The 27139-nt window shown below is 42.3% G+C and overlaps 1 protein-coding gene across 1 annotated transcript in view; it reads right to left on the reverse strand.

Annotated features, from left to right (window-relative positions):
- The window catches only part of LOC126184692 (uncharacterized), a 331999-nt gene that overhangs the window by 278392 nt on the left and 26468 nt on the right, over positions 1 to 27139 (reverse strand). The window contains exon 5 of the mRNA XM_049927189.1: positions 8587 to 8624. Coding sequence (XP_049783146.1) covers positions 8587 to 8624 — 38 coding nt within the window. The remainder of the gene's footprint in view (positions 1 to 8586; positions 8625 to 27139) is intronic.

Raw genomic sequence — 27139 nt, forward strand, 5'->3', positions numbered from 1 at the left:
TGAGGTGTTTGTACATTAGATTCTCAAAAACTTTGGAGAAAATTAGAACAACAGAAAGTGATTGGTAGTTTTGTGGCAGATGCTTATGTCCATTTTAAAGACTGGTATCACTTTATCAATTTTTAGTGCATCAGAGAAAGCTCCAGATTCTAAATACATATTATAGATGATAGAAAGAGGCTGACAGATGAGATGTATTATTTTTTTTAAATTCTATAGTTAGAGAACCAATAGCAGTACATACTTTTGTAGTTTAGAACCCTAACACAGCTTTTATAATATCCTTGGGGTGACAACATTCCAGTGGAAGGCATGCCTCTTATGTGGTTCTGTACCAAGACGATCTAAAGCTGCCAGTTTGATTAATTTTGTCTTTCAGCTTATTCACTGAGATTAGAAAGTAACCATCTGCTTCTGGGTCCAGCATTGGACATTTTTTGTGGATTTGTGACTTTTCTTGATTAAATCCCATGCTGATTTGCATATATTGGGAGCATCTTCTATGTAATGTTCACCTGCAAGTTTTTTGGCCAGTATCAGTTTGTATTTGTAGTTCTTCCACCGCTGAGCATGATGCTCAGTGAAGTGTAGTACAAGGGCATGATCTATACTTCCATCGCCTTGCATATTGACTGATAGTTCCATTTAGCTTATTATACCATACAAGCCTGTAATATTCTGGTGAGACATCGTCAACTGATTCTTTCCAGAGAATTTTGTCTACGAAAGAGTTCTTGTCCTGTGATTTTGGAAATCATTTGTCTAATGTAGTCTATCTATGTGCACTGCTTTTTGTATAGTCGACTTCTTCCATAATTGCTTTATTTATAAGCATATCTAATGCTCTTATTCCTGACCTACTTAGGTGCATGCCTTGGTTAGTGAACAAGTCTCAACTAAAATAGCTTACAATAAAACATAATTATTACAAAAGAGTTTGCAAGACTTTGCTAGTTTATAATTTGTTTGTGGGAAGGTTTCATTTACACTGGGCTGTGGGATCAAGTCATGTCTCTTGTGGATGTTCACAACACATATCTTGGTGCAATGAAGTGCCAAGAATTTCTCTTTTGGTACTTGTATTACATCATGACCTTCATTGAAAGCTAAGTTGTTTGTACCAGTTATTAGTATACCTAATGCTTATTGTTAGCAGAATTTTCACTTCTAGATGCCTGAAAGATAAGAAAGTAAATAAGTCACAAGATCCCGATGGAATCCCAGTTTGGTTTTACGAAGAGTACTCTATGACATTGGCCCCTTACCTAGTTTGAATTAATTGCAAATCTCTCATCCAGTGCAAAATCCCAACTGATTGTACGAAAGTGCAGGTGACTACTGTGTACACGAAGGGCAAAAGAATAGACCAGCAAAATTGCAGACCAATATCCCTAATATAGGTTTGCTCAGAATCCTTGAACATATTTGTGGTGTCACCGCCAGACACCACACTTACTAGGTGGTAGCCTTTAAATTGGCCGTGGTCCGTTAGTATACGTCGGACCCACGTGTCGTCACTATCAGTGATTGCAGACCGAGCGCCGCCACACGGCAGGTCTAGAGAGACTTCCTAGCACTCGCCCCAGTTGTACAACCGACTTTGCTAGCGATGGTTCACTGACAAAATACGCTCTCATTTGCCGAGACGATAGTTAGCATAGCCTTCAGCTACGTCAATTGCTACGACCTAGCAAGGCGCCATTACCAGTTACTATTGATACTGAGTCATGTACAGTCAAGAGCGACACTCATCATTAATGGATTAAAGTTAAGTATTCCACCAGCTACGTCCGTTTTTCTAAAGTCTAATTTCCTCGTCCTGTTCCAGACCTCACGCCAGCCTGCGTGAGCTAAAACGCGTGCCTTTCGGCTTCCTCTAATAATACAGTGTTGGCTCTCCTGCCAACCCACAACAATATTCTCAGTTCAAATATAATACATTTTATTGAGACCAAGAAGTTTATGTCTATGAATCAGCATGGTTTAAGAAAACATCGCATTGTGCAAAACTCAGCTTGCTCTTTTCTCACATAATATACTGTGAACTATGGATGAAGGGCAACAGGCTGATTCCATATTTCAAGATTTCCAGAAAGCATTTTACATGGTGTCCCACTGCAGACTAATAAAAGAAGATATGGAGATATGGAAGAGGTTCACAAATATATGAGTGGCTCGAAGACTTCTTAAGTAACAGAATCTAGTATGTTTTCATCAATGGTGAATGTTTATCAGAGACAAGGGTATCAACAGGAGTGCCATATGGAAGTACAATAGGACCACTGTTGTTCTCCATATGCATAAGTGATTTGGTGGACACGATGGGCAACAGTCTGTGGTTGTTTACTGATGATGTTGTGGTGAATGATAAAGTGTCATCATTGAGTGATTGTAGGAGGATACAAGATAACTTAGACAAAACTTCTAGTTGATGTAATTAGAGGCAGCTAGTTCAAATGTAGGAAAATGTAACTTAATGCAGATGAGTAGGAAAACAAACCTATAATGTTTGGATACAGCATTTGTAGTGCCCTGCCTGACACAGTCACATCATTTAAATCTCTGGGTGTAACATTTGGAAAGTGATATGAAATGGAATGAGCACGTGACAATTATGGTAGGGAAGGCGATTGGTCAACTTCGGTTTATTGGGAAAATTTTGGGAATCTGTGGTTCACCTGTAAAGGAGACAGCATATAGGATGTGACCTATTCTTGAGTACTGGTTGAGTGTTTGGGATCCATACCAGGTCAATTTAAAGGAAGACATCATAGCAATTCATAGGCGGACTGCTAACTGCTAGATTTGTTACTGGTAGGTCCAAACAACACGCAAGTGTTACGGAGATGCTTCAGGAACTCAAATGCCTGGAGGAAAGGCAACATTCTTTTCAAGGAACACACTGAGAAAATTTAGACAACCAGCATTTGAAGCTGACAGCAGAACAATCCTGTTGCCTCCAACATACATTGCACATAAGGACCACGAATATAAGTTATGAGAAATTAGGGCTCATACAGGGGCATATAGACAGTCGTTATCCTCCCCTATTTTTGAATGGAAGGAACCGAAATGACTTGTAGTTGTACAGGGTACCATCTGCCACGTACCGTAAGGTGAATTGCAGAGTATCAATGTAGATGCAGATTATCTACTACCATTCCACGACAGCAGAGAACACTGTATAAGCAGCCACAAAGATCTTTTTGATTGAAAGACTCCACACACTCTTAGACACAGATAATGAGCCACAGTCCATATCTCAAACTTTGAAAGACTTCTGTGCTAAGAATGGGGTCCTATACATAAGAGCACCTCTGTTTCATGCTCAATCAAATGAAGAGGCAACACACCTAGTACAAACATTCAGAACTCAAATGAAAAAATTAATAGGGGGCACTCCAGTGGAGAATGCATTAACACTCTTTTCTTAGCACTTACAGAGCCACACACCTATTGCAGAGAAGAGCTCAGCAGAGTTGCTGCAAAGCTGCCAGCTTTGCACCCTGCTGCACCTACTGATGACAGTCCCAGACCAACATCAAGCACCGACACTCCGAGACTTAAACCAGGTGTCCTAGAATGGGCCCACACTTTCAGCTGGTAGAAGAGCTGGATCCCCAGTCATCAACAAGCAGTGAGGTCATGGCAGCTTCAGACTACTGGTGGGCAACAGGCAAGTGGCCCATCACCAACACCTTCTACAACTCCGTGTGGGGGATCAACTATCACCTCCTCACATGCACCTGCATCAACACACCAGCAGCTGGATCCAAGCACTGGAAACTCTCCAATAATCGTCCTGACCACTGAATCCCTCTGGTCCTTCATGCTGCGCAGTCACCCACCCATACAGAACATTCATCAACTGATTTTTCCAGCCCTTCACAACCATCTTCCTCAGCTGGATCCAGATGGCCTTCCACAAGAAGTGGAACCACAGCATCAGCTGGAGCCACCCAGCACTTTCCTGTTGCCACCTTCTGGGAGGCAAATGTCCATATGACTCCAGCCCTGACACCAGAACAACCAGCAGCTGCCACTGAACTGCAGCACTTCTAACCAAGGCAGATCCACCTTTGCAAGGGTCACTTCAGCCTTACACTCCAGTTTCTGCCAACAGGGAGCTTCTAGCAATAGCAGACTCAGCAGAGCCCTATGCCCCAAATGCCATGGACATCACCTTCCCAGGGGAAACTAAGCCGCACACCTCATGGTGGACTTTCTTCCACCGACTAATTGTCACCTCCCCAAGGGAGGAGGAATGTGGTAACACACCCATGTTACCACCCTTCACTGGCCGGCACCTCTGCTGCCAGTAGTAAATCAGTCGGTCTTTTATCCCATATGGTGTAAGGATGAATCGAATCAACATTGCTGGCCCGGTAGCCACCAGACCAGCACTGGACATCCCTCCATTTCCACAGGGCGCACCTGTCAGGCACCGCTGCAGCATTCACTAGGCTCAGCATGGGGCCGTCCACCAGCTGGCAGGACCACCAAGCCAGCGGCAAGGCCTCATCGAGGCTTGCATGCACCACCACCTATCAATGCTGCCACAGCTCACTAAGACACCAACCACCAATATATAACCCAGAGTAGACTCGGCATTTTATTCTCTCTCATTTGTACTGTTACGATCTTTAGTAATACTCTGCTCTCTTGAACTGAACACTGCTGTAACCTTGAACTCTGTTTTCGGTTGTGCTACTTCAGATTTGTACTTGTGAATGCCTGTGCTATGTTGTGAAGTTTTGTGTCATCATTAAAATATTTAACTATTGAGCATACTTTCTGGTGTGCTGGGTAATGAGACAAAGCTCATTTCTTAAAATCTGTTTCGAGTTTGTCACAAACTGCAGAAGATAATTTATATTTCCTTTCCTTTACGTAAAGGAACACTGTCTCATTCTGCAAATATGTATTGTTACCAACTAATTGTCACAATATCTATGGAAGTTATGTGGTACTTCAGTAGGGATTCTATCCCTCATGTTTTTATGCTTGTAGCATTACTAGTTTGTGGTTCTGGACATGAAATACTATCTTCAGTCTGTCCTTTGGGGCACCATTTACAATAGCTGGAAAGTTTTACACTATCATTTTCATACATGCACTGATGTGCACCAGCACGCGCGCATGTGCAAGCACAGACATGCGCGCGCACGCACACACGCACACGCACACGCACACACACACACACACACACACACACACACACGTTTCTGTGGTGACCCCACCGGCCAAGGTGGCCGAGCAGTTCTAGGCACTTCAGTCCGGAACCGCGCGTCTGCTACGGTCGCAGGTTCGAATCCTGCCTCAGGCAGGGATGTGTGTGATGTCCTTAGGTTAGTTAGGTTTAAGTAGTTCTAAGTTCTAGGGGACTGATGACCTTAGATGTTAAGTCCCATAGTGCTCAGAGCCATTGGAACCATTTTGCGATGACCCCACAAACTTTCAGGGGTGGTGATGAATGGCAAATGTATCAGTTTCAGTTAAGATGCAATGGCCAGAAAACAACTGAATCAAAACTCATTAAACCGAATGTGTTGTGGGATAGCTCTGCAGTGGAATAAAAGAATCTATGACGTGTCACCTATTTTATTTGATAAACTGATTTATTATGTACTTAAGTGCTAATATTGCAGGGCAGGCAAATCTCTGCAAAATGTAGGCACACACCATAAGGATGGGGGCCAGGAAATTCCACTGATGAAGTTCATATGGAATGATGTGTAAACTGAATAACCAATCCAGAACTAAGGGTCTTTGGGACTGCAGTCAGTGTTTACAATTTGAAGAGTTGAAGTGTGAAAATGGTTAGCCTTCTCAAAACAGCATTACAGATAGTTAGGAAAATAGCAAGTGTTATTTTCTTTTATGGACAAGTAAATGGAAACTGTAGGAAAACTCATTTGTTGCATCTCGCCAAATATCCACATACGAGACATTTAACACACACCATATTCCCAAAACCGCTCACGCAGTTACAGGAAAGAGGGTAAGCGTTATCACAATACTAAAATTAAAGAGGACAGCCCACTGTATGTCATACCAACTTTGAAGCCATGCTTGTTCTTTGGATGAGGAACCTTCTGTCAGCACTAGATCAATTTCGTAAGAAATGGGTGTCATACACAGCCTCAAACACTAACTAAATCTTGACCATTTGGAGAAAGTTCAAGTTTTAACTTCTGTTGAGCCAATGAGTTTTGCAATGCTATAGAAACACCAGTTTCCTTTCTATCAGATAAATCTGTTTCAGCAGATACTGAATGCTAAATAGTCACAACAGTCATGTACAGGCCACTGAGAATCTACTATCTACATCTGCATTACACACTTTTAAGTGCCTGGCAGAGGGTTCATCAAAACACTTTCACGCCATTTCTCTACCATTTCATTCTCATACAGTGCATTGGAAAAACGAACATTTAAATCTTTCAGGGTAAGTTCCAATTTCTTTTATTTTATTAGGGTGATCATTTCTCCCTGTTGGTGTTAACAAAATATGTTCACATTTGAAGGAGATAGTTGGTGATTGAAATTTCATGAAAAGATCTTACTACAATAAAAAATGCCTTTTTTTCAGTACATCCATTATGGATGACGAACTGCAACTGTGATTTAAACTGGAGATTTATTTGGGTATAAATATGCAGCCAGCCACTTTTTTGGGTTTTTATATCATTTACTGTACTGTTAACTAGTCTGAAAGCCACTAAAGGCTCATCACCAGATGGAGGTGTTACAGGAACATTATCTGGACCATGTGCAATGAAACGCTGTGGTGATGGTGCTGGCGAAAATGATGGAAATTTATATACTTATTGATAATGAAAAGTTTATGAAATAAAACACTGTTCTGTTTTGGCAACTTATAGTGCACTGCTACATGATATCCATGGCACCATGGTAAATATGTTCCAATAACGTACACTGTCCACTTACACATGCATTATGGGAACGGATTTGCCATGGATATTATCAAACAGTGCACTGTAAGCAACTAAAAAAAAGTCTTTTCATAAACTTCTTATTATCAATAACTATGTAAATTTTCATATTTTTTGCCACCGCCACCACCCCAGCATCTAGCTGCACAAGGTCCAGATAGTGTTCCTCTAACACCCCCATCTGATGATGGGACTGCAGTGGCTCGAAAACTAATTAATGGTACAATAAATCATATAAAAAATAAAAAAGTTACTGGTTACATATTTATATCCAAATAAAACACCAAATAAAAAAGTCTTGGTTTTAATGATTATTACCCCAGCTTGTGTATCATATGTGTGACATTCTCTCTCCTATTTCCTGATAATACAAAATGGTCTGTCCTTCTTCGAACTTTTCCTATGTCCTCCACCATACAGAAATACTCCAGAAAAGACGGACAAGCATAATATAGACAGTCTCTTTAGCAGACCTATAGCATCGTCTACATGTTCTGCCAACAAAACACAGCCTTTGGTTCACTTTCCCCACAACATTATCTGTGTGACTGTTTCGACTTAAATCATTTGCATTTGTAATACCTACATATTTAGCTGAACTGGTAGGCTTTAGCTTTGTGTGATTTATCATGCAGCCAAAATTTAACAGATTCCTTATAGTGCTCGTGTGGATGACCTGACATTTTACTATATAGAGTCAATCACCACTTTATGCACCATACATATATCTTGCCTAAATCATTTGGCCATCTCCACAACACAACTGTGAAAAGAAGTCATTGAACATAAGGGAATCAATGGTCAATGTTGGCCCATATCTGCTTCCTCCGTGGTCAACTGCACCAGAAGACTCTGGGTTCCCGATACACAAATTCCTCACATTGTGGGAGGATATCACACATATATGTGGCTCCAACATGATGGAGCCCCACCTTATTTTGAACATCTTATTCAGCAGATATTCCCTGAAAGATGAAGTAGATGTGGAGGTCCTGTTTCATTGTGAGCTTTTTCACATGATCTGACTCCATTTGACTTCTTCTTGTAAACTCGTATGAAAAGTCTTGTGTACTATGCTAAAGAAGAACCACTGTCAATAACTCTCACTACCTGTGACATTGTTCAAACAACACCAGCACTGTTCGAGTCTGACACTATAACCTATTACAACAGTGTCATGCCTGCACAGAAGGCGAATGACGCCACTTTGAACAACTGTTGGGAATGTAATACATTGTGAAAATTTTGCAGATAACTAAAACTGTTAAAAAGTCTGTCTACCTGGATTTCTATTGATTGGCGACTCCATGGAGTGTCCTGTGCACGACGACCAGATAATGGATATACTTGGAAGGATAGACAGCATTGGTCGTATTTTTTTGTTTTATTAACCGCAAAATCGATTTTCGGTCTTCTTAGACGCAAAGAGATGTGGGAGTTATATGCAGCTCTCTTTTTTAAAAATTATAGCTATAACCATATTTCAAAACAAAAAATAAATAAAATTCTAGTACTACTTTCTGATAAAATAATTTTTTAAGAAAATGATGAGAAGAGAATAAAAGTGTAAATACTGAATAACAGTCTTGCATAACTGTGAACCATGAATGAAGAATCTTGAATTACTTACGCCTCTTATCCCTACTAACAGTCCAACGAACAGACAAGCTGTAACACAAAGAATAAATATTACCAACAGCTTCAGAAACTATCTTACATTACTATTTGAAAAAAGCATTATCAGTAAATTATGCAATCTCAGAAGCCATTGGCTTTCATAACAACATCATTGCTATTCGTATAATAATTTAATTAATAATATACTAGATTAGGAACATACAGAGTGGTTGTAGTAGACATCAAAACATGAAAAAATTAGATGAATGTTTGTTTGATACCCATCAGTTTTATTTTCAAATTACTCATACTTTATTACATCTGTCAAATCTCTTCCTCATAAATAGACAAATGCCAGTTATTTGAGGGTTTACTGTCTCAAAAGTATTTCTTATGACCACAATTCTTTAATTTTATAACACATACAATAAAGCCAGTATAAATAATACAGCATTGTACACTAGGTAATATACCAAATGTGGTAGTGCATTTGTTATGACACTGGCCTCAGGATTGGAAGACCATTCTGATTTTGATTTTTTATAGTTTTTCAAAATACCAAAATGAAACCTTCAGCACAGCCAAAGGAGACCACCTGTCCTATCCTCCTTAAATACATCTGCATATATTTATATGTCTGTATGTTTGTCAGGTACAGCAACAACTTTTAGATAACTAGATCCAATGGAACTTTTTATAATTTTTCAAAGTAATTAACATCTGCATCCATGTTGAGTTGTCCAATGTTATCTAAGTTCAGCCCTTAAATAAGTTGTTAGGCACTTTGAATGAATTAAAATTTCTTTTTCTCTTTGCTCAAACATTGGAGCATAGTGTGAATATCCTTTTCCTTTGTACAGTATCGCCCCACTGTATTACAGAAGCACAAAAATTCTGTTGATCTCACATGATGGACAGTGATCCCTTGTATCAGAGTGAACTTCTCCCGTTGCAGGAGGTCACTATAGCTTTTCTTCATATAGCCTCCTGGATTTCCTTCTCTGATACACAACAATGAATCAGGGTTAATAGTAATCATCAAGATGTATTTTCTTGAAGCACTACCAAATTCATGAAGTTTTTCCTGCCATATTTATAACCTTGTGTGGCCGAGCTGGCCTAGCAGAAATAATGATATTTTTAAGGCCTTCCACATTTGGAACTTCAGAACATTTTGGATGTTTCTTAATCAGAGCAAAAGTTATACCACTGCATTCACCCATAAGAAACCTGTGTTTTATGGTGTCAAAGGAACCATTAGTGACAAATATGTAAAACAAAATGACTCTGGTCTCCAACTGACTGTGCAATTGTCACACTACACACAAAGGTTATGGCTTTAACTTGTGAGGTGTAAGATATTCAGGACTCCTGACAGGAAGCCATCTCGTTTTGCCACTTTCTTATTGACAGTTTCTTAAGTAACGTAGGATTTCACAACAACTCTGAATTCTTGTACAAGCTTTCTTTTCTGTTTCTTTTTCACACTTTATGATGAACTAAAAGCTTCGACATCCATCTTACAAAACACACAGATCTTAGTAAAACAATAAACTTAAAGAGCAGAAAACCAGATTACAGTGCAAGATGGATTTCATACCAAATCTGGCATTTGTTCATGCTGTGGCACTTAGATCTTGTTAGTGTAAAGTACCTCTGCACATAGTGGTGGCGCCATCTTTTGGTGCCTTATAGGATGAAAATGGATATGACTTTCTACTTCAATCATATAGTTCTGTACTGGCATCAGAATGCAGATTACTATAGCAAAAAAAGCGCCAACCAACCAATTCTAACACTTGGCCCAGTTAGCTTTTCCACTCTACATATGTGTCTTAAACATCTGTTTATAGGTCCAGGTCACAATCAATACCCTCAAGTTAGACTTAGAAATGTCTCAACTTTGTGCCTTAAGACTTCTGCAGAACACCTAATATACAGGATATAGCATATTTTGTCTTGGTATTTGATTATTTAACTAACATGGCATGAAGGATATCTAACATAGAAAACTGCATCACATAGCTTATGGCACTTTCCTTTCCCTTTTACAGGCTAGGAATTTTTTTTTTTTTTCAAACTATAACATTTTTCTCTCATGTATATAAAAATTAAAACTGGAATGCTTAAGCAATGCACTGTGTATGCTGACCTACTAATAATATTTCATTTAGATAAGTACAATCTATGAAACTTGTAATCCTCATTTCAGTGGCTCTGTACAGATTCTTTACTTGGTTCTTCTTTATCTGTTTCTACATACACACACTGTAAGCCACCATACAGTGCATGGCGAATGGCATGTTGAACCACTAGTAATCATTTCCCTTACTGTTTCACGTGCAAATGGAGCAAGGGAAAACTGAGTACCTATATTCCTCCATATAAGTCATAATTTCTCTTATACAGCTAGCTTCAAAATTTCCTCAATTGTGTTCCTGGAAAACTACAATGCAGTTCATTGTCCATGTGAGTAAACTACTAGCGTTCTCCTTCTCAGCAGTTCTATTACAGCAATAGCTGTGTCACATGGAAGTATAACTCGTTTTAGTTCATTAGTTTGGATGGGTTCTTCTTCCAATAAGTGCCTCAGTTACCATTCTGTGTGCAAAACAGCACATGGAGAGAAGCAACATGTAAGAGGCTTTTCATTTTGGTGTTGCTTTATTAATTTTTTGTCATTTTTAGAAAGAAATTATTTTCTTTTTTGTTTTTAGTAATACCAGGACACCATCATTATTTGTTGTTGTTGTTGTTGTTGTGGTCTTCAGTCCTGAGACTGGTTTGATGCAGCTCTCCATGCTACTCTATCCTGTGCAAGCTTCCTCATCTCCCAGTACCTACTGCAGCCTACATCATTCTGAATCTGCTTAGTGTATTCATCTCTTGGTCTCCCTCTACGATTTTGACCCTCCACGCTGCCCTCCAGCACTAAATTGGTGATCCCTTGATGCCTCAGATCATGTCCTACCAACCGATCCCTTCTTGTGGTCAAGTTGTGCCACAAACTCCTCTTCTCCCCAATTCTATTCAATATCTCCTCATTAGTTATATGATCTACCCATCTAATCTCCAGCTTTCTTCTGTAGCACCACATTTCGAAAGCTTCTATTCTCTTCTTGTCCAAACTGTTTACCGTCCATGTTTCACTTCCATACATGGATACATTACATACAAATACTTTCAGAAATGACATCCTGACACTTAAATCTATACTTGTAGTTAACAAATTTCTCTTCTTCAGAAACGCTTCCCTTGCCATTGCCAGTCTACATTTTATATCCTCTCTACTTCAACCATCATCAGTTATTTTGGCCCCCAAATAGCAAAACTCCTTTACTACTTTAAGTGTCTCATTTCCAAATCTAATTCCCTCAGCATCACCCGACTTAATTCGACTACATTCCATTATCCTTGTTTTGCTTTTGTTGATGTTCATCATATACCCTCCTTTCAAGACACTGTCCATTCCGTTCAACTGCTCTTCCAAGTCCTTTGCTGTCTCTCACAGAATTACAATGTCATCAGCGAACCTCAAAGTTTTTATTTCTTCTCCATGGATTTTAATTCCTATACCGAATTTTTCTTTTGTTTCCTTTACTGCTTGCTCAATATACAGATTGAATAACATCAGGGATAGGCTACAACCCTGTCTCACTCCCTTCCCAACCACTGCTTCCCTTTCATGCCCCTCGACTCTTATAAACTGCCATCTGGTTTCTGTACAAATTGTAAATAGCCTTTCGCTCCCTGTATTTTACCCCTGCCACGTTTAGAATTTGAAAGAGAGTATTCCAATCAAACTTTTTCAAAAGCTTTCTCTAAGTCTACAAATGCTAGAAACATAGATTTGCCTTTCCTTAATCTTTCTTCTAAGATAAGTCGTAGGGTCAGTATTGCCTCACGTGTTCAAACATTTCTACGGAATCCAAACTGATCTTCCCCGAGGCCGGCTTCTACCAGTTTTTCCATTCGTCTGTAAAGAATTCGCACTAGTATTTTGCAGCTGTGACTTATTAAACTGATAGTTCGGTAATTTTCACATCTGTCAACACCTGCTTTCTTTGGGATTGGAATTATTATATTCTTCTTGAAGTCTGAGGGTATTTCGCCTGTCTCATACATTGTGCTCACCAGATGGTAGAGATTTGTCAGGACTGGCTCTCCCAAGGCTGTCAGTAGTTCTAATGGAATGCTGTCTACTCCTGGGGCCTTGTTTCGACTTAGGTCTTTCAGTGCTCTGACAAACTCTTCACGCAGAATCATATCTCCCATTTCATCTTCATCTACCTCCTCTTCCATTTCCATAATATTGTCCTCAAGAACATCGCCCCTGTATAGACCCTCTATATACTCCTTCCACCTTTCTGCCTTCCCTTCTTTGCTTAGAACTGGGTTGCCATCTGAGCTCTTGATATTCATACAAGTGGTACTCTTTTCTCCAAAGGTCTCTTTAATTTTCATGTAGGCAGTATCTATCCTACCCCTCGTGAGATAAGCCTCTACATCCTTACATTTGTCCTCTAGCCATCCCTGCTTAGCCATTTTGCACTTCCTGTCGACCTCATTTTTGAGACGTTTGTATACCTTTTTGCCTGCTTCATTTAGTGCATTTTTGTATTTTCTCCTTTCATCAATTACATTCAATATTTCTTCTGTTACCTAAGGATTTCTACTAGCCCTCGTCTTTTTGCCTAATTGATCCTCTGCTGCCTTCACTATTTCATTCCTCAAAGCTACCCATTCTTCTTCTACTGTATTTCTTTCCCCCATTCCTGTCAATTGTTCCCTTATGCTCTCCCTGAAACTCTGTACGACCTCTGGTTCTTTCAGTTTATCCAGGTCCCATATCCTTAAATTCCCACCGTTTTGCAATTTCTTCAGTTTTAATCTACAGTTCATAACCAATAGATTGTGGTCAGAGTCCACATCTGCCCCTGGAAATGTCTTACAATTTAAAATACGGTTCCTAAATCTCTGTCTTACCATTATATAATCTATCTGAAACCTTTTAGTATCTCCAGGGTTCTTCCATGTATACAACCTTCTTTCATGATTCTTGAACCAATTGTTAGCTATGATTTTTGCTCTGTGCAAAATTCTACCAGGCGGCTTCCTCTTGCGTTTCTTAGCCCCAAATCCATATTCACCTACAATGTTTCCTTCTCTTCCTTTTCCTACTGTCGAACTCCAGTCACCCATGACTATTAAATTTTCGTCTCCCTTCACTACCTGAATAATTTCTTTTACTCATCATACATTTCATCAATTTCTTCATAATCTGCAGAGCTAGTTGGCATATAAACTTGTACTACTGTAGTAGGCATGGGCTTCGTGTCTATCTTGGCCACAATAATGCGTTCACTATGCTGTTTGTAGCAGCTTACCCGCACTTCTATTTTTTTATTCATTATTAAACCTACTCCTGCATTACCCCTATTTGATTTTGTATGTATAACCCTGTATTCACCTGACCAAAAGTCTTGTTCCTCCTGCCACCGAACTTCACTAATTCCCACTATATCTAACTTTAACCTATCCATTTCCCTTTTTAAATTTTCTAACCTACCTGCCCGATTAAGGGATCTGACATTCCACGCTCCGATCTGTAGAACGCCAGTTTTCTTTCTCCTGATAACGATGTCCTCTTGAGTAGTCCTCGCCCGGAGATCCGAATGGGGGACTATTTTACCTCTGGAATATTTTACCCAAGAGGACGCCATCATCATTTAATCATGCAGTAAACCTGCATGCCCTCGGGAAAAATTACGGCTGTAGTTTCCCCTTGCTTTCAGCCGTTCGCAGTACCAGCACAGCAAGGCTGTTTTGCTTAGTGTTACAAGGCCAGGTCCGTCAATCATCCAGACTGTTGCCCCTGCAACTACTGAAAAGGCTGCTGCCCCTCTTCAGGAACCACACGTTTGTCTGGCCTCTCAACAGATACCCCTCTGTTGTGGTTGCACCTACGGTACGGCTATCTGTATCGTTGAGGCACGCAGGCCTCCCCACCAACGGCAAGGTCCATGGTTCATGGGGGGGAATCATTACTTATAAATTTATATTTCAGCTCTTTCGAGCAATACCAACTGTCACTCTCTCTCTCTGTCTCTCTCTCTGTCTCTCTCTCTCTCTCACACACACACACACACACACACACACACACACACACACACACACACACACTCACTCACACAGACGCTAGAGCATCGTAAGAATGGAACTGTCAAACTGCTGTCACATCATAACTAACATTTAATTTCAACATCTTGACATCATTTACGATCTTAATAAAGTGGTGACGGTTACAAAACAGTCCACTAATGATGCAATATGGACATCACATCACTCTAGACATAGTTGAAAGTGGAATAATGGAGCAATTAATAAGACTGTAAACATCATGATGAAGTCACATATCTTCAGTCTGTAAACACAGCGAATAAACCGGCTTCACAGCCAGTGTAACAATCACATGTTAACAGCTACATGTCTTTTAGACAGCATTTATTATTAAAAAGTATGTTATATAAGTGTAATTGGAGGTTGACAGTATTAAGAACGGCGTTAGTAAGTGCTGAGGGAAATTATTTAGAAAGTCTGGAGATGAATATTGTTGGCACTTTTTTTTCTTGGTAAAGAGAGAATTTTGTGTGAATAAAGAGAATGTTAAGTATTTGAGGGCCAATATAGAATTTGGATGAGTTCTTATTTTCTGTAGACATGGGTTTGAGTTGAGAAATTTGAGTTAGATTCACTTGCAGGTAGGAGGGCACTATATTGAGTGATTTCTTACTTTTGTTTGAATAGGGATTTGAGTTGAGAACTTTGCGTTAGATTAAATTGGTGAGAGTGATGGCTCACGTATATGGGCGTTTGTTTTTTGGGACGATTTTCGATTAGGCAGTGTGATCATGTGGATTGAATAGTGAGAGTCGCATGATCAATTAACTTAGCGAGGCGTCTCATGGCGGCCAAACGTGCTGTTGTATAGTCATGGCGGATTCGACTCTCAAGCGCACTTTGGCGCCAAAAGTGTAGCACGGCGTTCTCGATCGCACAAAGACACGTGGTGGATGGCGAACGGTCGGCATTGACATGTTTGAACGTGTCCAGGAAAACAACTTTCGTGCCAAAAGTGTGGCAGGGCATTCTTTGTCAAACCACGTGCTGAGCCGAACGGCCGACTGTTGTGTGATTCCATTCCCATGCAAACAATTTTAGTGGGAAACGTGCAGAGGTGACGAATACATGTGGTGAACGGACAACGGACCGTTGTAACGTCAACCTCGGCAAGTTCCAGCGTGTCCAGTGAAAACATGTTTACGACGTGGGAGCGATCACTAGTCTAGTGGCTAGCGCAGGCTGGCCGCAAGCGCGCCGTCAGTCCAGCGTGCGAGCAGCCGCCTTACGTGACCACTGATGGCAACCGCCCACGGACTGGCCGGTGGGGCCAGGGGGTGGCAACGATTTGAACTAATTCAGTTGGAGTGCGGATGTCGTGGCGACTGCACCAGATGTTGCTGCGATCTCGAAGATATGTACTGATTGTGTTGGTGAACAACTGATGACCGTACTGCTTGAAATAAAGACTTCAGTCCCTTTCCCCCTGCAAAATCAAAGGATGTGACTTAGGTTACTATAAGTGCACTTTATTATTTGACGTGATTTTGATAGGTTAGCAGTGAAAAAAGATAAGTGAGTGCGAAAGTTTATAGGATGTGGACTATTTCGTACGTGTGATCGATTATGGTGTTGGGATTTGAACATGTGATAGATTTTTGTTATGGATGCAACGCAAATGGCTTTCTCGCCACAAAAATCGGGCATCTTGAATAAATAATAATAAAAGATAATAAATAATAAAAACTATAAGTACAGTTTTTGAGACATTATAGTGTTGGAATTTGAACTTGGTGCAATTTTCTAGTGGAGGTAGACCAATAATAATAAATGATGAATGATAATAAATAATAATGAATAATAATAAAGACGAGTATGGTTTTTGCAGCCATTATCGTGTTGGGATTTGAATTTGGCGCCAATTTTTTCTGGAGGGTTTGGTTAGTGGACGTAGCCATATTGACCTATTTTCCGGCAAAATGGAAGATTCCTGCTATTTTTTCTGGGGATTAGGATAGTGGGCGTAGTCATATTGGCCTATTTTCCTGCCCAAAGCCATCATCTTGGATGACGTCATGCACTGTTGCCAAGTCTACACGCCGCCATCTTGGATGACGTCATCGCCGCCATCTTGAATAAATTTGGCAACAATGCAGAGTGGCGTCACACGAACCTTGTCCTACTGAGGTGATTTCCTGTTTCATTCATTAGTATCTGACTGGGATCAGTTGTAGGAGATTTGTGATTGGTGGTTGTGGACTGGGCAAATTAGACACTATATCAAATTTATTGAAAACAATGTATTTTCTGACATTTCTCTTATTCAGCAAAGTTATTCCTGCTATTGCCAGTCTTACATTTTATATCCTCTTAAATGAACACAAGTATTTTGGCATTGCTTGAATGGGAACATCATCAGCCAGTTAATGTAGTATATTAATTGAGACATTATCGTGCTCTAAAACCATACAAATGGTATGTTTTCACATAATTATTGCCTTATTGCCACTAACACAGGGAACATTTTTATTTCATGGTACCCTTAGGCCAGCAATGTCTTCAGCATGGTGCAACACGCATTTTATTTGCTTGAAAACTTGGAAAACAAATGTACTTCAGTATCCTGTTGAAAGCTGCAAAATCCTCATAAACCAAAAAGAATTTACTGGATAATGTCATCACAAAAACCTTTGCAGTCAGCCGCACTGTTTTCTACAGAGTTTGCCAAGTTTGTTTCAGAACTCATTACTGCAATTATACTATGAAAACTTAACATTTGATTTAGGCTGGAAGCAAAGGTGACTACTCAGTAACTGAACACAGGAAGAAGTTCAAGAAGATGTTTTCAATGGACATGAACCATAACAGAAATTAACATTAATTGGGCCGTTACTCCTGAACAGTAGATTATTAAAAGAGGAAATAAATTTAGAGACATACTCTTCTTAAAGCCAAAAAAAGTGACTTACAGAAAACTAAACATCTCTGAAAGGATCAAAACTGATTTAATTTCTTATAAAATTTGTATTAAGGTTTTTGTTTCCTTTTAAAACTGCCTTTGTAGGCCCCTTAAACATTCTCTTTGGTAGAGCTTTCACAACCAAGCTTCAGTAAATTGCATTGAACATAGCAAACATTGACCACTCCCTTTGCAAAACACGATATTTTTACCAAGCTCAATAATACAGGGTGTACATATAGTCCGGGAAGACTTTCAGTTATTATTGCACAAGAACCAAACATTGTACAGATATCATACCTGTGTCATTTTGAAGAGAAACCCTGAAAGTTTTTTTTTCATGTATACCACAACAGCGTAATTTGGTAATTTGATGATCGTCAGCATTAGTCACAAACATGGTGAGTTCAGGTGCGGAGTGAGCTTTCTGTATGTTTGAGTTTGTCAAAAACAAGTGTGCTACAGCTGTTCAATGGATGTTTAGAACCAAGAACAGTAAGAAGTCACCAACAAGGAAGGCCATTTAGCACTGGCACAACAAATTCTTTACGACGGGTTGCTTGTGCCCGGGAAAGAGCAGTGGACGTCCCAGTGTGAGTGAAGTGAATGTGAAGCACATACAAGCGACATTCACAAGGAGCCCAAAGAAATCAGTGTGTCATGCATCCCATGTACTCGAAATGGCTCCAATGACAGTGTGGAAAGTGCTGCAACAGAAACTTTCTACGAAACCATTCAAATTGGAGCTAGTGCAGAAGCTCAAGGATGACAACAAAGACGAGCATTTTTAGTTCTGTTTGCAGTTGCAACAATTGAATGAGGATGGGGATGGCATTGTTAATTGCTTAATTTTTAGCGATGAAGCCACTTTCCACACTAATGGGGAAGTGAACAGGCACAATTGTCGAATCTGGGGTACAAAGCATTCACATGAATGCATTCAATTTGGGCATGATTCCCCAAAGGTAAATGTTTTTTGTGCCTTATCACATCGAAAACTGTACTGGCCATTCTTCTTCACCAAGAGCACTGACATTGGATATTCCTACTTGGACATGTTGCAGCAGTGGCTGATGTCTCAAATGCAATCAGACTCTCCATTCATCTTTCAGCAGGATGGGGCTCCACCCCATTTTCATCAAGAAATTTGTGGTTACCTGAACATGGAGCTGCCACATCGATGGCTCGGCTGTGTTAGAGAAGGGGACAGCTGTTTCATGAAATGGCCTCCCCGATCACCAGGTCTCACTCCGTGTGACTTTTTTTCTGTGGGGACACATTAAAGATCTGGTGTATGTACCGCCTCTACCATATGATGCAGCAGAGCTCCGGGAGAGAATAGGGGAAGCAACTGCCACAGTTGACGATGCTATGCTGGGACGGATATGGTAAACATTTGATTACCATATTGACGTCTGCCGGGTCACTCATAGTCGCATATCAAATGTTTGTAAAAAAAACTTTCAGAGGTTCTCTTCAAAATGCAATATGTATGACATTTGTACAATGTTTAGTTCTTGTGCAATAAATAATTTGAAAGTGCTTCCGGACTTTATGCACGCCCTGTATACTTTACTCATGTGCTAACTTGCTTGATATTACAACTCTATACCCTAAAAACTTATGGCCAAACATTTGTCTCTGCATTAAACCCTCTCACAATTAAATGTTTGAGCTCCAATTCATTGTGCCTGTCTATGAATTTCTTGGAACATGTAAATTTTATAATTATTTGTAGTAGTATTATATGCCTTGGTGATCGTTTCTGATATAACTACATTATGCTCAGTGATCCTTATTATGTGAAGATCTTCTAACAAATCTGATACAACATAATTTTTGTGCTTGCAAACTATCTGTGTTCAGTAGTTTCCAGAGATCCTTAGCTGGTTTTGCAGTATATTTAGTATCATTTCTGATAATAAATAGTAATTTTCCCAGTTTGTCAATGTGAGACTAAAAAATCTGCAGACAGGAAGTTTCAAAACAGTGCACACTCCACTGTAGACGCAAAAATTCATTCTGGAAATAATCTCCAAGAGTCTGGTAAACCATTTCTCTACAACTGTTATAACGTCAAGTTTAACACATATATTTCAGAACGACACAACACATATAAGACACAGAGTAAATTGACAAGCAAGACATGTGTACACGTTAGCATTCGAATGAGCACTGAGTCCCAGTCTAGCGGATGCTGCTCGGCTGGCCGCTTAGATGGCGCAGATGCTGCATGGCTGGCAGACAGCGCCACACGTAGAGGACGCGCGTAATCGCGTGGCAGCGCTTTGAATGATTGGCGAGTCACAACACTTTTCCCCCTTTGAAGTTTTTGCACTGGTCTTGATGGAGGTGTCCTGGAGATGGCTAACTTCCATAGGCGTTGTTTGACTCGCCGTAAAGTCTCAAGGAGGAGGCTTCCCGTACGGACGGAAGTGTCCCCAATGATAACAGGTCGAGATGACAGGAGACGTAGGGGTCGAATCTGCTGGGGCCCCATGCACCAATCTGCCCGTTGCGGCAAGTCCAGTTGATATGACAGGAGACATGGGCGATGTGTCGGCGTCCGTTGGAGGAGGAGGCGAGTAGATTTGCTCTGACAGAGGATGGTCATCCGGTTCCTGCATGGGCATGTCTCCTGGTGGCATTGCGATGACAGTGAGAGGGCTGCGTTGTGAGTATTGAGAGATGCCAAGATCCCGAGCGTCAGGTAGAGCCAAAGGTGGTGTAGCGGCATTCGGAACAAGCGTTGCTGGAACACGAGGCCGAAGCTGGTCCGAATGACGCACTGCAACACCCGTGTCCGTCTGATTTCATACAGGCGTCTGCCACGGTGTCTTAAGATGCGGCCCGGGCTCCATTTTGGCCGCCTGCCATATCCCCGTACCCAGACGAGGTCATTGGCGGTAAACAGGCCAAGTGAAGGCACCCGCGGCCGTGAGGTGGAAGGCCACAGAAGATGAAGTAGCGTGCGGGGCTGTCGGCCATGTAAGAGCTCAGCCGGGCTGTGGTCGCCCATGGGGGTGAAACAGTAAGACGCCAAAAACTGGAGAAGAGCAACATCAGCAGCAGAAGTTTCTGCATCTGAGCCTTAAATGTGGGGACCAGTCGTTCAGCCTCACCGTTGGATTGTGGATGGAATAGCAGGGCCGTGACATGCATAACGCTGTGACAAGCACAAAAATCCACAAATTCGGAAGAGGCAAATTGCGAACCATTATCAGTAACAAGACTAGAGGGGAGGCCTTCCAAAGAAAAAATGCGGGCGAGAGCACTGGTGGTTGCCGCGGTGGTAGGCGACGTGCAACGGACAATGAAAGGAAAGTCAGAGTAGGCGTCAATTACGAGGAGCCAATAAGTACCTAAAAAGGGTCCCGCAAAGTCGGCATGAATGCGCTCCCAGGGCTTCTCAGGCGAAGGCCACGGTGACAAAGATGACTTCGGGGCAGCGGCCTGTGACGCACAAGGGCCGCAGGCAGCGACCATGTGTGCTATTTCAGAGTCGATGCCAGGCCAGTACACATGACGGCGCGCCAGAGATTTTGTGCGGGACACACCCCAGTGCCCTTGGTGAAGGAGGCACAAGACCAAAGCACGCAAAGACGCAGGTACCACAACAAGCGGCGAAGCATTGTCAGTGGAGAGGAGGATAACACCATCCCTAGCCGTGAGGCGGTAGCGCAAAGTGTAGTAGTTCTGCAATGGATCAGAAGTCTTAGCGGACGGGCGATCTGGCCAACCCTTCTGAATACAGCGTAAAACCCAGGAAAGGGTAGGGTCAGAACCCGTAGCAGCCGCCAGCCTGTCCCCAGTGATGGGGTACCCGTCCACAACCCGTTGCTCGGCAACATCCAGGTGGAAACACAAAAGTTCGTCCCTATCAAATGCCTGATCAGGACCCATGGGAAGGCGAGACAGAGCATCAGCATTTGCATGTTGAGCCGTTGGCCGGAAATGAATCTCATAATTGAAACGAGACAAGTAAAGAGCCCAACACTGGAGGCGGTGTGCAACCTGGTTGGGAAGTGACGGTGATGGATGAAACAAGGAAACAAGTGGTTTGTGATCCGTAACAAGATGAAATTTTGAGCCATAGAGAAAAACACCAAACTTATGAAGAGCATAAATAATGGCCAAAGCTTCTTTCTCAATTTGAGAATACTTTTGTTGGGCATCCGTGAGCATTTTGAAGGCATAAGCAATGGGTTGTTCCGAACCGTCAGAAAAACGGTGCGCAAGGACTGCACCGACCCTGTATTGAGAGACGTCTGTGGCAAGAACATTGTTGGCCAGGTCGATAAGTAGCCAGGCACGGGGCCTGTTTCAGCGTAGTCTTCAATTTCTGGAAAGCCGCTTTGCATGACGCGGATCAGTGAAAAGGCACGTTTTTATACAACAGGTGATGCAATGGCTGAGCCACCAAAGCCGCAGACGGTAAAAACTTGTGATAGTATGTTATTTTCCCCAAGAAGGCCTGCAGTTCCTTAACAGATGTAGGGCGAGGAAGGGCATCGATCGCAGCGACAGTTTGCTGAAGCGGACGAATACCATCCTGAGAGAGTTGAAACCCCAAGTATGTGATAGATGCCTGAAAAAATTGTGATTTCAGAAGATTACACTTAAGACCGGCAGTCTGTAAGACATGAAAAAGTGTGCGGAGATTTTGAAGATGTTCTTCAGTGGTGGAGCCAGTGACAACAATGTCGTCCACGCAATTGATACACCCAGGGACAGTGAGCAATAATTGTTCCAAGAATCGCTGAAAGAGAGCAGGGGCGCTAGCAACCCCGAATGGCAAGCGTTGGTATTGATAAGAGGCCGAAAGGCGTGTTAAGGACCAGAAACTGCCGGGAAGCAGCATCGAGAGGAAGTTGATGATAAGCTTCTGACAGGTCAATTTTAGAAAAATACTGACCTCCAGCAAGTTTAGTGAACTGTTCTTCAGGACGGGGCATAGGGTAAGTGTCGATGAGGCATTGAGCATTTACAGTGGCTTTGAAATCGCCACAGAGACGAATATCACAATTTGGCTTAGCAACGACGACAGGAGAGGACCACTCACTGGAAGTGACAGGAAGCAAGACCCCTGAAGTAGTGAGACGATCCAACTCCCGTTTTACCCGATCACGAAGGGCCACAGGAATGGGCCGAGCCCGAAAAAACTTAGGCCGAGCAATGGGTTTGAGCGTGATATGAGCTTCAAAGTCGTTTGCACGGCCTAACCCAGGAGAAAAAAGGGACGAAAATGTCGTCGACAAGGAATCCAGTTGAGCATAAGGAATAGCATCAGAGACAATATTGACAGAGTCATCTATGGAGAACCCAAAAACGCGAAAGGCATCGAAACCAAAAAGATTTTCTGCATTGCTATGGTCGACCACAAATATGGGAACAGTGCGAACGACGGATTTGTAAGATACCTCAGCATTAAACTGTCCCAAGCGAGAAATCTTCTGTTTATTGTACGTCCGTAATTGCCGAGTGACAGGAGTGGAGAACCCAACTGAAGATACGTCTGAGAATTAATTATAGTGGCAGCACAACCGGTATCCACTTGCATGCGAACATCTCGACCAAGGATTTGGACAGTGAGGAATAACTTCCCTGAAAGGGAAGAAGTGCAATTGACAGACAACACAGAATCAGAATCAGCGTCATGTTCATGAACATCATGTATGCGGTCGGATTTGCAAACGGAAGACACATGACCTTTCTTTTTGCAATTGTGACACACGGCCAAACGTTGGGGACAATCCACGCGTGAATGTTTCGTAAAACACCGCGGACGTGAAGGAAGTTGCCGGGGTTTTTGCTGCAGTTTCTTAGCAGGTTGTTTACGGCTAGGCCGAGGCTGCGAGTGGGAGCGCACTGCGGCCACGTCGGCCGGCGGGGACGCGCCGCATGCGTCATCAACAGCGCACAGAGGTTGTATTTCCTCGACATCACCCCATGCCTCTATTTGCGCGAGAAATTTCAAAAGACTGCGCAATGGAGAGAACTTCATCTAGAGTCGGATTCGCCAACTGAAGGGCACGTTGCTGAACTTCTTCGTCGGGCGCCGACCGAATAATAGCATCCCGTGCCATGGAATCGGCATAGGATTCTTTGTGAACGTCACTTTCACTTTCGACTGAGGCCGTGAAGTGCAGCAGCCCAAGCGCGATAGGATTGATGTGGCTGTTTTTGATAACGATAAAAGGCAACACGAGAGGCTACCACATGCGTTTGCTTTTGAAAATAGACAGACAGAAGTGAGCACATTTCAGCAAAGGACAAAGACGCAGGATCCTTCAAAGGAGCCAATTGCGACAACAACCGATACATTTGAGGTGAAATCCAGGAAAGGAACAGAGACTTACATGGTTGTTCGTGCATGACATGAAATGCCAAGAAGTGCTGTCGAAGACGTTTTTCATAATCAGACCAGTCTTCCGCCGTCTCATCGTAAGGAGGAAAAGGAGGTATAGCCAACGACGAGAAACGCCCCGCATTTGACGCCGCGACAAAATTGCGAATCGCCGCTGTTGGAAGCATTTGCTGTTCAAGGAGATTTTGCAATAGTTGCTCAACAGTAGCCATGGAACCCTGTGGGTCAACAGTGAAAAGGAAAAATCCACTACCTCGTCGCCAATTGTTATAACATCAAGTTTAACACATATATTTCAGAACGACAGAACACATATAAGTCACAGAGTAAATTGACAAGCAAGACATGTGTACACGTTAGCATTCGAATGAGCACTGAGTCCCAGTCTAGCGGAGGCTGCTCGGCTGGCCGCTTAGGTGGCACAGCTGCTGCATGGCTGGCGGACAGCGCCGCATGTAGAGGACGCGCGTAATTGTGCGGCGGCGCTTTCAATGATCGGTGAGTCACAACAACAATATCTTTCCTTCCAAGAGAGCTAGTCCTGCAAGGTATGTATGAGAACTTCTGTGAAGTCTGGATGATAGGAGAAAGATACTGGTGGAAGAAGAGCAGTGAGAGCAGGTCAGAGATTGTACCTGGGTACCTCAGTCAGTAAGAAAATTGCCTGTGAAAGGAACGATTTTTGGTTCAAGTCTCAGTCCAGTTTTCATTTGCAAGTAAGTTTCAAAACACCACACATTACACTGAATAGCGAAAAATTCATTTTCTTTCTTGTATTCTTGAAATTTATTATTATTATTATGGTAATCTTCCAGTATCCTGCATACTCATTTTTATCAACTGGCTGATTAGCTCCTAAGCATTATGTCAATGTATTTAATGTGTATGGGACCTTCTGGTTTGATAACTTGGCTCCAAAACTGAATAACTTCTTACCACAGAATTATTTTGTCAGATAACAGGTCAAATTTACTTTTGGTTTCCTACTACTGATCATTTTCATTCTAGCCTAATCTACTGGATCACCTCACCTAAGTATTTAGATTTATTAACCTGAGTAATTTTACCATAATATGTGATCATTCTGGGCCATCACTGGATAAGACATGTAGTTTGTTTTGTGAAAGTAAATCTGTAGTCCTGTTTCCTCGGCTTCTTCCTTCAGCCAATTGAGCTTCTTGATTACTAAATCAATACTGCTGCTCATGGCAGGCTATGCATCTGTAATGATCTCGCCTTAATGGAATGGTGAACTCAAATCTTCCTTCCTTCATATGAGTTTGGGATCTGTCATATTTATTTTCTTGTAGCTTCCATAGTGATGGAAGGCAGTGGGAGCGTCAAATGACAATTTCGCAGAGAAAAATTAATACCTTTTACTCCTCTATTTTTGTTTTTCTTTGCATCACTTATCAACATATACTTTCACAATATACAGCACTAACAAGCATATTTTAAACGTGTATTTTCCAGACAAGCATCCCACTAAGTCTAAAGCTGGATATTTAATCAGATCATATTACAAAAAGTGGAGTATTAAAAACCCATTGCATAGTACATATGATCAGAGCAGGCATTCAGGCATTCATCTATTCATCGTTGTATATCTTTACTATCACATATTATTTGTAGGAGTTTTTTTTCACACAGGTGGATCTTGAATGGTTCCCTGATAGACCAAAAACTGTACTCACACTTTGTTTGGCAGCACTGATGGCATTGTACGCCATCGTTTTTGTTGGTTTACTCCATGTGTCTATGGGTTAAGCGTATTTGGTATCTGCTCTAGCAGTGCCAGCAGTCAGCATAGGGCACAGCAATGCTTTTGATTTAGTAGTGATGTTGCAATTCATAATTTACAGAACAAAAAAAAGTTCCAGTCTATCTCAAATTCCCATATCCACTTTTCAATTCTATATTTACATCTACACTCCTGGAAATTGAAATAAGAACACCGTGAATTCATTGTCCCAGGAAGGGGAAACTTTATTGACACATTCCTGGGGTCAGATACATCACATGATCACACTGACAGAACCACAGGCACATAGACACAGGCAACAGAGCATGCACAATGTCGGCACTAGTACAGTGTATATCCACCTTTCGCAGCAATGCAGGCTGCTATTCTCCCATGGAGACGATCGTACAGATGCTGGATGTAGTCCTGTGGAACGGCTTGCCATGCCATTTCCACTTGGCGCCTCAGTTGGACCAGCGTTCGTGCTAGACGTGCAGACCGCGTGAGACGACGCTTCATCCAGTCCCAAACATGCTCAATGGGGGACAGATCCGGAGATCTTGCTGGCCAGGGTAGTTGACTTACACCTTCTAGAGCACGTTGGATGGCACGGGATACATGCGGACGTGCATTGTCCTGTTGGAACAGCAAGTTCCCTTGCCGGTCTAGGAATGGTAGAACAATGGGTTCGATGACGGTTTGGATGTACCGTGCACTATTCAGTGTCCCCTCGACGATCACCAGTGGTGTACGGCCAGTGTAGGAGATCGCTCCCCACACCATGATGCCGGGTGTTGGCCCTGTGTGCCTCGGTCGTATGCAGTCCTGATTGTGGCGCTCACCTGCACGGCGCCAAACACGCATACGACCATCATTGGCACCAAGGCAGAAGCGACTCTCATCGCTGAAGACGACACGTCTCCATTCGTCCCTCCATTCACGCCTGTCGCGACACCACTGGAGGCGGGCTGCACGATGTTGGGGCGTGAGCGGAAGACGGCCTAACGGTGTGCGGGACCGTAGCCCAGCTTCATGGAGACGGTTGCGAATGGTCCTCGCCGATACCCCAGGAGCAACAGTGTCCCTAATTTGCTGGGAAGTGGCGGTGCGGTCCCCTACGGCACTGCGTAGGATCCTATGGTCTTGGCGTGCATCCGTGCGTCGCTGCGGTCCAGTCCCAGGTCGACGGGCACGTGCACCTTCCGCCGACCACTGGCGACAACATCGATGTACTGTGGAGACCTCACGCCCCACGTGTTGAGCAATTCGGCGGTACGTCCACCCGGCCTCCCGCATGCCCACTATACGCCCTCGCTCAAAGTCCGTCAACTGCACATACGGTTCACGTCCACGCTGTCGTGGCATGTTACCAGTGTTAA

This window comes from Schistocerca cancellata, chromosome 4 (genome assembly GCF_023864275.1).
Source record: "Schistocerca cancellata isolate TAMUIC-IGC-003103 chromosome 4, iqSchCanc2.1, whole genome shotgun sequence".
Lineage (NCBI taxonomy): Eukaryota > Metazoa > Arthropoda > Insecta > Orthoptera > Acrididae > Schistocerca > Schistocerca cancellata.